Raw genomic sequence first — 13,214 nt, 5'->3', positions numbered from 1 at the left:
CCCAATTTTACTGCAATACATTCTAATTGGTCAACCACAGGCTAGGCTTGGGGTATAAAATACATCCTGTCTCTTTGTTCAGTGGAGAAAACACTGAGTACAGGGAAGAATGACCATCTACTTTTCAGCATAACAACTATGATTTATTCTCTTTGAATAAATATATATTTGTTGTGTTAATGAAGATTAACATCAACCACTAACACTTATGAAGGTTCACATGATTAGCACAAATATTATATGAAGTTATAATGGATCTCGAGATCTATGGAAGATCGTCTGTTTAGTCTGTTTTACAGGTGAAACTTCTTATCCATTGGTATGGCTGTGATATGAATGCTTATGAAAGCTCATATGATTAGCATAACCCTGATATGAAGCTGTATTTAGCTCCTATGTCTGTTTTAAAGGTCAAGCCCTTCACCCCTCGAGAGTTCACCAGTGAAGGGATGCTGGAACGGGTTCATGCTTACATCACTCATCAGGTACACAACACAACAACAGTCTCCAGAAACACTCATCAGGTACACAACACAACAACAGTCTCCAGAAACACTCATCAGGTACACAACAATAGTCTCCAGAAACACTCATCAGGTACACAACAACAGTCTCCAGAAACACTCATCAGGTACACAACAATAGTCTCCAGAAACACTCATCAGGTACACAACAACAGTCTCCAGAAACACTCATCAGGTACACAACAATAGTCTCCAGAAACACTCATCAGGTACACAACAATAGTCTCCAGAAACACTCATCAGGTACACAACAATAGTCTCCAGAAACACTCATCAGGTACACAACAACAGTCTCCAGAAACACTCATCAGGTACACAACACAACAACAGTCTCCAGAAACACTCATCAGGTACACAACACAACAACAGTCTCCAGAAACACTCATCAGGTACACAACACAACAACAGTCTCCAGAAACACTCATCAGGTACACAACACAACAACAGTCTCCAGAAACACTCATCAGGTACACAACAATAGTCTCCAGAAACACTCATCAGGTACACAACAATAGTCTCCAGAAACACTCATCAGGTACACAACAATAGTCTCCAGAAACACTCATCAGGTACACAACAATAGTCTCCAGAAACACTCATCAGGTACACAACAATAGTCTCCAGAAACACTCATCAGGTACACAACAATAGTCTCCAGAAACACTCATCAGGTACACAACAACAGTCTCCAGAAACACTCATCAGGTACACAACACAACAACAGTCTCCAGAAACACTCATCAGGTACACAACACAACAACAGTCTCCAGAAACACTCATCAGGTACACAACACAACAACAGTCTCCAGAAACACTCATCAGGTACACAACACAACAACAGTCTCCAGAAACACTCATCAGGTACACAACACAACAACAGTCTCCAGAAACACTCATCAGGTACACAACACAACAACAGTCTCCAGAAACACTCATCAGGTACACAACACAACAACAGTCTCCAGAAACACTCATCAGGTACACAACACAACAACAGTCTCCAGAAACACTCATCAGGTACACAACACAACAATAGTCTCCAGAAACACTCATCAGGTACACAACAATAGTCTCCAGAAACACTCATCAGGTACACAACAATAGTCTCCAGAAACACTCATCAGGTACACAACAATAGTCTCCAGAAACACTCATCAGGTACACAACAATAGTCTCCAGAAACACTCATCAGGTACACAACAATAGTCTCCAGAAACACTCATCAGGTACACAACAATAGTCTCCAGAAACACTCATCAGGTACACAACAATAGTCTCCAGAAACACTCATCAGGTACACAACAACAGTCTCCAGAAACACTCATCAGGTACACAACAATAGTCTCCAGAAACACTCATCAGGTACACAACAATAGTCTCCAGAAACACTCATCAGGTACACAACAATAGTCTCCAGAAACACTCATCAGGTACACAACAATAGTCTCCAGAAACACTCATCAGGTACACAACAATAGTCTCCAGAAACACTCATCAGGTACACAACAATAGTCTCCAGAAACACTCATCAGGTACACAACAATAGTCTCCAGAAACACACTCATCAGGTACACAACAATAGTCTCCAGAAACACTCATCAGGTACACAACAATAGTCTCCAGAAACACTCATCAGGTACACAACAATAGTCTCCAGAAACACTCATCAGGTACACAACAATAGTCTCCAGAAACACTCATCAGGTACACAACAATAGTCTCCAGAAACACTCATCAGGTACACAACAATAGTCTCCAGAAACACTCATCAGGTACACAACAATAGTCTCCAGAAACACTCATCAGGTACACAACAATAGTCTCCAGAAACACTCATCAGGTACACAACAACAGTCTCCAGAAACACTCATCAGGTAGAAACACAACAATAGTCTCCAGAAACACTCATCAGGTACACAACAATAGTCTCCAGAAACACTCATCAGGTACACAACAATAGTCTCCAGAAAACTCATCAGGTACACAACAACAGTCTCCAGAAACACTCATCAGGTACACAACAACAGTCTCCAGAAACACTCATCAGGTACACAACAACAGTCTCCAGAAACACTCATCAGGTACACAACACAACAACAGTCTCCAGAAACACTCATCAGGTACACAACTCCAGAAACACTCATCAGGTACAGTCTCCAGAAACACTCATCAGGTACACAACAATAGTCTCCAGAAACAACAGGTACACAAGAAACACTCATCAGGTACACAACAATAGTCTCCAGAAACACTCATCAGGTACACAACAATAGTCTCCAGAAACACTCATCAGGTACACAACAATAGTCTCCAGAAACACTCATCAGGTACACAACAAGTCTCCAGAAACACTCATCAGGTACAGTCTCCAAAACACTCATCAGGTACACAACAATAGTCTCCAGAAACACTCATCAGGTACACAACAATAGTCTCCAGAAACACTCATCAGGTACACAACAATAGTCTCCAGAAACACTCATCAGGTACACAACAACAGTCTCCAGAAACACTCATCAGGTACAGAAACAATAGTCTCCAGAAACACTCATCAGGTACACAACAATAGTCTCCAGAAACACTCATCAGGTACACAACAATAGTCTCCAGAAACACTCATCAGGTACACAACAATAGTCTCCAGAAACACTCATCAGGTACACAACAATAGTCTCCAGAAACACTCATCAGGTACACAACAATAGTCTCCAGAAACACTCATCAGGTACACAACAATAGTCTCCAGAAACACTCATCAGGTACACAACAATAGTCTCCAGAAACACTCATCAGGTACACAACAATAGTCTCCAGAAACACTCATCAGGTACACAACAATAGTCTCCAGAAACACTCATCAGGTCAGTCTCCAGAAACACTCATCAGGTACAAACAATAGTCTCCAGAAACACTCATCAGGTACACAACAATAGTCTCCAGAAACACTCATCAGGTACACAACAATAGTCTCCAGAAACACTCATCAGGTACACAACAATAGTCTCCAAAACACTCATCAGGTACACAACAACAGTCTCCAGAAACACTCATCAGGTACACAACAATAGTCTCCAGAAACACTCACAGTACACAACAATAGTCTCAGAAACACTCATCAGGTACACAACAATAGTCAGAAACACTCATCAACAGTCTCCAGAAACACTCATCAGGTACACAACAATAGTCTCCAGAAACACTCATCAGGTACACAACAATAGTCTCCAGAAACACTCATCAGGTACACAACAATAGTCTCCAGAAACACTCATCAGGTACACAACAATAGTCTCCAGAAACACTCATCAGGTACACAACAATAGTCTCCAGAAACACTCATCAGGTACACAACAATAGTCTCCAGAAACACTCATCAGGTACACAACAATAGTCTCCAGAAACACTCATCAGGTACACAACAATAGTCTCCAGAAACACTCATCAGGTACACAACAACAGTCTCCAGAAACACTCATCAGGTACACAACAATAGTCTCCAGAAACACTCATCAGGTCTCTCAGAAACACTCATCAGGTACACAACAACAGTCTCCAGAAACACTCATCAGGTACACAACACAACAATAGTCTTCAGAAACACTCATCAGGTACACAACACAACAACAGTCTCCAGAAACACTCATCAGGTACACAACACAACAATAGTCTCCAGAAACACTCATCAGGTACACAACAAACAACAGTCTCCAGAAACACTCATCAGTCTCCAGAAACACTCATCAGGTACACAAACACTCATCAGGTACACAACAAGTCTCCAGAAACACTCATCAGGTACACAACAATAGTCTCCAGAAACACTCATCAGGTACACAACAATAGTCTCCAGAAACACTCATCAGGTACACAACAATAGTCTCCAGAAACACTCATCAGGTACACAACAATAGTCTCCAGAAACACTCATCAGGTACACAACAACAGTCTCCAGAAACACTCATCAGGTACACAACAACAGTCTCCAGAAACACTCATCAGGTACACAACACAACAATAGTCTCCAGAAACACTCATCAGGTACACAACAATAGTCTCCAGAAACACTCATCAGGTACACAACAATAGTCTCCAGAAACACTCATCAGGTACACAACAATAGTCTCCAGAAACACTCATCAGGTACACAACAATAGTCTCCAGAAACACTCATCAGGTACACAACAATAGTCTCCAGAAACACTCATCAGGTACACAACAATAGTCTCCAGAAACACTCATCAGGTACACAACAATAGTCTCCAGAAACACTCATCAGGTACACAACAAGTCTCCAGAAACACTCATCAGGTACACAACAATAGTCTCCAGAAACACTCATCAGGTACACAACAATAGTCTCCAGAAACACTCATCAGGTACACAACTATAGTCTCCAGAAACACTCATCAGGTACACAACAACAGTTTCCAGAAACACTCATCAGGTACACAACACAACAACAGTCTCCAGAAACACTCATCAGGTACACAACAACAGTCTCCAGAAACACTCATCAGGTACACAACACAACAATAGTCTCCAGAAACACTCATCAGGTACACAACACAACAATAGTCTCCAGAAACACTCATCAGGTACACAACAATAGTCTCCAGAAACACTCATCAGGTACACAACAATAGTCTCCAGAAACACTCATCAGGTACACAACACAACAACAGTCTCCAGAAACACTCATCAGGTACACAACACAACAACAGTCTCCAGAAACACTCATCAGGTACACAACAACAGTCTCCAGAAACACTCATCAGGTACACAACACAACAACAGTCTCCAGAAACACTCATCAGGTACACAACACAACAACAGTCTCCAGAAACACTCATCAGGTACACAACACAACAATAGTCTCCAGAAACACTTGAAAACTTCTTTAAAGGGATAGGTTTCTGTCTGTTTTATACAGTCTATGGTTTATATTACAACATGTGTCTTATGTCTTATATTAGGGGGCATTGGAACAAAGAGCAGTCTTGGTGATATATGTATAGAAATGGTAGTCATTAGCTGGTCATGCTAGGAAGAACAATGGTGGCAATATTGTCAGAACAGATTGGCAAGTATGGCACATTTGTGTTACTAATTTAGGTCAAGGATAGTGGGTGGTCACTTTGACGTTTGAAAAGTCTGTACCTTCTAGCGTGGCCAGATAGTGAGGACCCTAAACGGAGTTGAACAACCTTGTTTTATACTGTTCCAAACCCAGTCTCATGAGCTATATGACACATTCCAACATTTTTGCAAAATAATATAACTGTCGTTCCTGTCTTCTTGTTGACCCCAGGACTTCTGCAGCTTGTCCTTCCCTACCTGGCCACCTAAGAGCGCTCTGAGAATACATCTGGGCCCCCTGGGCCAGTCGTGTGTGAGTGTTTGTCGACGTGCCTCCCTGGTGTGTGAGCCGGCACTGTTCCACCACCTCAACAACCCTGCAGCGTTCACCAGGTGAGAGACAGACAAGCAGGCAGACAGAACAAATATACTGAAAACAGGTACAAGGGCACAGCTATCCAATACCTACATATAGTGCATTCAGAAAGTATTCAGACCCCTTCACTTTTTCAAAAAATTTTTTACGTTACAGCCTTATACTAAAATGTATTAAAATAGTTATTTTCCCCTCATCAATCTACACACAATACCTCCATAATGATAAAGCAAAAATAGATTTTTGAAATAACACATTTACATAAGTATTCAGACCCTTTACTCAGTACTTTGTTGAAGCACCTTTGGCAGCGATTATAGCCTCGTGTCTTCTTGGGTATGACGTTACAAGCTTGGCACATCTGTATTTGTGGATTTTCTCCCATTCTTCTCTGCAGATCCTCTCAAGCTCTGTCAGCTTGGATGGAGAGTGTCGCTGCACAGCTGTTTTCTTTTCTCTCCAGAGATGTTTGATCGGTTTCAAGTCCAGGCTCTGGCTGGGCCACTCAAGGACATTCAGAGACTTGTCCTGAAGCCACTCCTGTGTTGTCTTGGCTGTGTGCTTAGGGTCGTTGTCCTGTTGGAAGGTGAATCTCGGCACCAGTCTGAGGTCCTGAGCGCTCTAGAGCAGGTTTTCATCAATGATCTCTCTGTACTTTGCTCAGTTAATCTTTCCCTTGATCCTGACTAGTCTCCCAGTTGCTGCCGCTGATAAACATCCCACAGCATGATGCTACCACCACCATGCTTCAGAGTAGGGATGGTATTGGCCAGGTGATGAGTGGTGCCTGGTTTCCTCGACGTGAAGTTTGGCATTCAGGCCAAAGTGTTTAATCTTGTTTCTCATGGTCTGAGAGTCCTTTAGGTGCCTTTTTACCAAACTCTTAAGTGGGCTGTCATGTGCCTTTTACTGAGGAGTGGCTTCCGTCTGGCCACTCTACCATAAAGGCCTGATTGGTGGAGTGCTGCAGAGATGGTTGTCCTTCTGGAAGGTTCTCCTACCTTATATAGACAGGTGTGTGCCTTTCCAAATCATGTCCAATCAATTGAATTTGCCTCAGGTGGATTCCAATCAAGTTGTAGAAACATCTCAAGGATAATCAATGGAAACAGGATGCACCTGAGCTTAATGTAGTGTCTCATAGCAAAGGGTCTGAGTATTTATATAAATAAGCTATTTCTGTTTTTCATTTGTGAACATTTCTAAAAACCTGCTTTTTCATCATGGGGTATTGTGTATAGAAAGATGAGGAAGAAAAGTGACAATCAATTTTAGAATAAGGCTGTAACTTGACAACATGTGGTGAAAAGTGAAGGGGTTTGAATGCTTTCCGAATGCACTGCATACACAGGTGCGAGGGCACAGCTATCCAATACCTACATCTACACAGGTGCAAGAGGACTAGCCAATACATACACATAACACACACAGTGGTATTATATTGTGCCATGGTTTAGGCTGGATGCATGTGTGTAGATCTTCAAACACCGTGCAATAATTTCAGGTGTCTGTTAGTACTCGTGCGCTACATGTACACTTTAGCATCCCCTGTAATTCTCCAGACCAGGTAGGCCAATACAATCCCTGTTCAATGTTTTCACACAATATTGTGATAGTCTATAAGCAATTCCCATTAATACCCTGCTGTATCACATTGCTGACAATAGCAAAATTCCCCAATTACAGTGTGTAATTGCCTAGCGCTAAAACCCATGTTTTAGTCCCGAGTGGTGCAGCGGCCTAAGGCACTGCATCACAGTGCTAGAGGCGTCACTACAGACCCGCGTTCGATCGTGGGCTGTTTCACAATCGGCCGTGATCGGGAGTCCCATAGGGCGGCGCACAATTGGCCCAGCATCATCCGGGATAGGGATGGGTTTGGCCTGGGGGGGCTTTACTTGGCTCATTGCGCTCTAACAACTCCTTGTGGCGGGCCGGGCGCCTGCAGGCTGACCTCGGTCGTCAGGTGAACGGTGTTTCCTCTGACACATTGGCGCGGCTGGCTTCCGGGTTAATCATCAAGGCCTTCGCTAGTTGAATTGAGTATGTTAGTGCTGGGCAGGAACAAACGCCTGCACCCCCTGTAGTTCTACCAGGACTTGGGGTGTTGATCCGGAACTGTGACATATAACTAGTATGTCAGCTTAGGTGACATATAACTACAATGGTTAAATGTCACAATTTCGAACAGATTCTGTTGAGACCATACTGATTGATCCCAACTGCTTTTCCCTCCGGCAGACTGGGCCTGTCCTGCTCCAGCATGGACCAGGAAGTGGACAACCATCTATTTCCTGCCTACAGCCCGTGGGGTCGTCGCTGCGGCCTGCAGCGGGAGCGTCTCCTGTTCAGCTGCGCTGGGTCCGACCCTGTCCACCGCAGACTCTGTCCCTGCAGGGCCCACCGGGCGGGACAGGTGGCGCTGTGTCCTGACTGCCTCTAAGGGGCAGACTCTCAGGATTCTCATTGGAGATAAAAGAGGAAATGTAAGGTTGAAATGCATCCTATGTCTGGGGTCATGTTCGCTAGGCACGAAACAAAAGAAAACCAACTGAAATGGAGAGGTGCTATCTGAACTTGACCAATAGGAAAAGCTTTTTTTCGTTTTCTATTGCAAAATGTTTTGTTACAGTGTGCCCTGATGAACACAACACTAGGCTCTACACTCACAGGAAATGGATGTCACGTTCCCGGTTTATCCGATATCACTCAGGAAGAAAGAAGATATAGAGCCCTGATCCGTCATGTCTCCTCAGTTGCACAAAGGAATAGGAGTAACATAGGCAAAATACGTTTTAAAAATACTGCCTTCGCCTATGTGGCCTGTAAAGTGACCACAACCTTTCATACCAGAGATCACTCTATGACAAACTGAGTCACGCCTCTGAGCAGTTTTACAACCAGAGTCCATCACATCACATTCAAGTAATAGCTTCAACAGAGGGCCATCACTCATTGATGTGGGGTGTATTTAATGAGGTAAAACACAATGTCGCAGGTGGAAATGTGATGTGTAGTGCTGACATGACCCACAGTTCTAAATGACAAACAGCCATACCTGATCTACACAATACATTTCTATCGTAACGTTCTCTTGAACAGGCTTCCATAGTAGTGGTGGACTGGGGAGTGTGGGATTACTAGCCATGTACAATGGCCGCTCGCGTCGCATCGCCGGCCCTGAATATTACTTCAGTCCTCCTCGGATTTGTGACAGAGTAAATAATGGGGGCCAGAACCATGTATTTAGAGTTGGGCCAACTTTTAGAATTTTTTTATTTTTCTAATTATAGACATTCAGTTACATAGTATTAAGTATTCCCCATGTAATGTTAATGGGGAGCTAAAATGGCTGCCATAGAATGTTGAAGTGTCATGTAAATGCATCATAATACAGAAATCATATTGGCCCAACTCTCTAAATACATGGCTCTGATGGGGGCCATTATCAGAGTGAATCATGGGTAATCAGCACTGAATGTCTTTGAGAGGGCAAGGCAATAAGACCACAATTATTCCCTCCAAATACACACACTCAAAATGCTGTACTATTGCACTATTGCTTTTTGATATGATATATCTATAGTGATCTGGCTGAACTTGTAGGGAGGACGATTTTGAAGGACGATATCCTGCTCAGGAGCGAACGTTGAATTGAACTAACAAACAGACCCGAGCCAAATGAAGTGAGGGGTGATGGGTCACAAAACCTAGTGTGGAGGTTGGGAAGCCTGTCTTCTTCTCGCCTGGCTTCTTCCATCACCCCTTTCTCTACATATAAGAGTGAGGGAAGAAGTGAGAGACCGAAACAGACGTAAATGAATAGCACTAAACTGAGGGCTCTTATCTGTTAGAAGTGATCGGGTGGGGGCTTACACAGTGCAGCTGCTAGCCTAGCTTCAGGCCAAGTCCTTGGACTGTCTATGGGCTCCTTCACCTAAAACTAGAAAACTGAAAGAGGGTTTCTCAGAACAGACATATGTGATTACCATGACTGTCCCAATGCACTCCGCGTAACCCAAACACAGCACAGCTCAGGAATTGGACGGGACCACTCAGGGCTGTGACAGAATTGGTCAACAGGATGACGGACAGCTCAGTGACTGTAAAACTTCTGTCTAAAAACAACAGTGGAACTGACATAAGCGGAATGTTTAGCAAATTCAGCTGGCCCTGTCAAGTGAGACTTGAATGTGATTTGACATACGTTCCAAAGATGATAAGAGTGAGTGGACTTGTGTTTTGTTTCAAGGCACTGTTCGTCAGTTACGGAAAATAAAATTGTACTTGACCCAAAGGAATTATACAATGAGAAATAAGTTCATTGGGAAATGTTGTGTAATTTTGTGACTCACACTCACTGTTTTGTTTAAAGGTTCTGGCATAACACTTGACGAGCTGATAATGTAAGGTTATAGAAGGGTTAAGATAAAATAAGATTGTAAAATATAATACAATATAATAAAGTTTTTTTTTTTACTCTTTAATATTGACATTATTGGAGTGTGACTGGCATACTTTAGGTGCTACCAATAGCTACACACACTACTAGATCTCAAAAGCCCACAAACGTCAAACAAAATGTCCTATACAGTGCCCTCCACTAATTTTGGCACCCTTGGTAAATATGAGCAAATTGGGCTGTGACATTTTTTTATTTACTGTTTATCCTCTTGGTCTTTCATTCAAAATATTCACAAATATCGAACCTTTAATTGAAATAAAACGATTGAAAAAAAATGTATGTGAAATCAATTAAATATTTTTTTCTCCGAAGCATGTGTGCCACTATTATTGGTACCCCTAGATGTTCTTATGAGAAAAATCTAGCTGAAGTCTATTCCCATTCAAGTTCACCTGAGTAATTAGGAACACTTAAGTGGTAAGCCATGACTTCCTGTTTTACTGGGGTATAAATATGAGGTGACACACAGGCCAAGTTCCCATAGTCATCCTTCATTATGGGAATAACCCGAGATTACAGTAATGATGTGTGACAAACGGTTGTTGAGCTGCACAAATCAGGATATGGCTATAAGAAATAGCTTAAAGGTTGAAAATGCCAATTTCATGTTAACAATCGGCCTTGAAGAGGACGTGTCTATATTGACCCCACGCACAGTGAAGAGGAAGGTTCGAGTTGCCAAACAATCTCCAAGGATCACAGCTGGAGAATTGTAGACGTTAGTTGGGTCATGGGGTCAGAAAATCTCCAAAACTTCGATCAGATGCCACCTACATAACCACAAGTTGTTTGGGAGGGTTGCCATAAAAAAGCCTTTGCTGTCATCAAACAACAAACTCAAGCGCCTGCAGTTTGCCAAATGTTACTGGATCTTTCAATGGGACCGGGATCTATGGTCAGATGAGACCAAAATAGAGCTTTTTGGAAACAAACACCAGAGGTGGCTTTGGCGTAGGCAGAAAGATAGACATGCAGAAAAGTACATCATCCCCACTGTGAAGTATGGTGGTGGATCTTTGATGTTACGGGGCTGTTTTTATTTCAAAGGTCCTGGACCACTTGTTAGGATACATGGTATCATGGACTCATGTACATCAAGTACAAGCAGATATTAAATCAAAACCTGACTGCCTCTGCTAGGAAGCTTAAACTGGGCCGTGGTTGGACCTTCCAGCAGGACAATGAACCAAAGCACACCTCAAAATCAACACAATAATGGTTCACTGACCATAGAATCAAGGTTTTGCCACGGCCATCCCAGTCCCCTGGCCTAAACCCCATAGAAAACCTGTGGGATGAGCTGAAGAGGAGAGTCCACAAGCGTGGACCTGGGAATCTGAAGGATCTGGAGAGATTCTGTATGGAGGAATGGTCTCAGATCCCTTGCTATGTGTTCTCCAATCATGTTAAGCATTATAGGAGAAGACTCAGAGTTATCTTGGCAAAGGGAGGTTGCACAAAGTATTGAATGAAGGGGTGCCGATAACTGTGGCACACATATATTTGGGGAAATATTTGCTTTATGATAATAATTCATTTTTTCTTCTATTTATTTTACTTTAATTAAAGTGTTGATTGTTTTGCGAATATTTTGAATGAAAGGCCAAGAGGATAAACAATAAAGATGTTTTTTTTTCGCAGCCCGGTTTTCTCATATTTACCAAGGGTGCCAATAATAGTGGAGGGCACTGTAGAAGGAATTCATAGCTGAGTGATGAAAGGGTTAAAAAAGAAGGGATGGCTGGCGGGGACAATAATGAAGACAGGAAACATGAACCTGTCACGGTCAGCCAGACAGGCAGGAAAGTTCACGGTCCAATAATGTGTACCTTTGCACTTTTTAATTTTACATTATTATTATCATTTTTTACCATGAGTATGAATACTTATTGGAAAGATGAGGGACTGAGAGTTAAAGCCAAAAGATTACTTTCAAAAAACTTATTTTTTACCCTATACTAGGTCATGTAGACCAAATTAGTTGTGTCATCATAAGATGTTAGGATTGCACCAATATAACTAGGCTTTAGTTCAGCGGGCTAATAGTCTTATTACAGTAACACAGACCTAGATTCAAGTCGACTCAGGTTGGTCAACAACGGTTATAAGAGGGTTTATTGTATGCCCAATATATAACTTCATAACATGTTTCATGTTAAACAATTACAGTTGAAGTCGGAAGTTTACATACACTTAGGTTGGAGTCATTAAAACTCGTTTTTCAACCACTCCACAAATTTCTTGTTAACGAACTATAGTTTTGGCAAGTCGGTTAGGACATCTACTTTGTGTATGACACAAGTCATTTTTCCAACAATTGTTTACAGACAGATTATTTCAGTTGTAATTCACAATACCACAATTCGAGTGGGTCAGGAGTTTACATACACTAAGTTGACTGTGCTTAAAGAGCTTGGAAAATTCCAGAAAATGATGTCATGGCTTTAGAAGCTTCTGATAGGCTAATTGACATCATTTGAGTCAATTGGAGGTGTACCTGTGGATGTATTTCAAGGCCTACCTTCAGACTCAGTGCCTCTTTGTAATCAGCTTTTTGATATGCCACACCAGTCAGGTAGATGGATTATCTTGGCAAAGGAGAAATGGTCACTAACAGGAATGTAAAGAAATTTGTGCACAAAATATGAGAGAAATAAACTTTTTGTGTGTGTGGAACACGGAACATGGGACCAACACTTTACATGTTGCGTTTATATTTTTGTTCAGTGTAATTAGAGCTATAAGCACAGAGATGGAAATGACATTGTGTGTT

The 13,214-nt window shown here is 42.1% G+C and overlaps 1 protein-coding gene across 4 annotated transcripts in view; it reads left to right on the top strand.

Moving 5' to 3' along the window:
- Positions 1 to 12,910, top strand: part of LOC124048373 (alpha-1,6-mannosylglycoprotein 6-beta-N-acetylglucosaminyltransferase B-like) — a 67,631-nt gene extending 54,721 nt beyond the window's left edge. For all 4 annotated transcript variants that reach the window (XM_046369096.1, XM_046369095.1, XM_046369094.1 and 1 more), the window contains 3 exons: positions 411 to 485; positions 5,833 to 5,993; positions 8,218 to 12,910. In XM_046369096.1, coding sequence (XP_046225052.1) covers positions 411 to 485; positions 5,833 to 5,993; positions 8,218 to 8,419 — 438 coding nt within the window. In that variant the 3' untranslated portion in view covers positions 8,420 to 12,910. The remainder of the gene's footprint in view (positions 1 to 410; positions 486 to 5,832; positions 5,994 to 8,217) is intronic.
- The last annotated feature ends 304 nt before the right edge of the window (positions 12,911 to 13,214 follow it).

The sequence above is a fragment of the Oncorhynchus gorbuscha genome, linkage group LG11 (genome assembly GCF_021184085.1).
Source record: "Oncorhynchus gorbuscha isolate QuinsamMale2020 ecotype Even-year linkage group LG11, OgorEven_v1.0, whole genome shotgun sequence".
NCBI lineage: Eukaryota > Metazoa > Chordata > Actinopteri > Salmoniformes > Salmonidae > Oncorhynchus > Oncorhynchus gorbuscha.
This window is presented reverse-complemented; position numbering and strand designations above follow the sequence as displayed.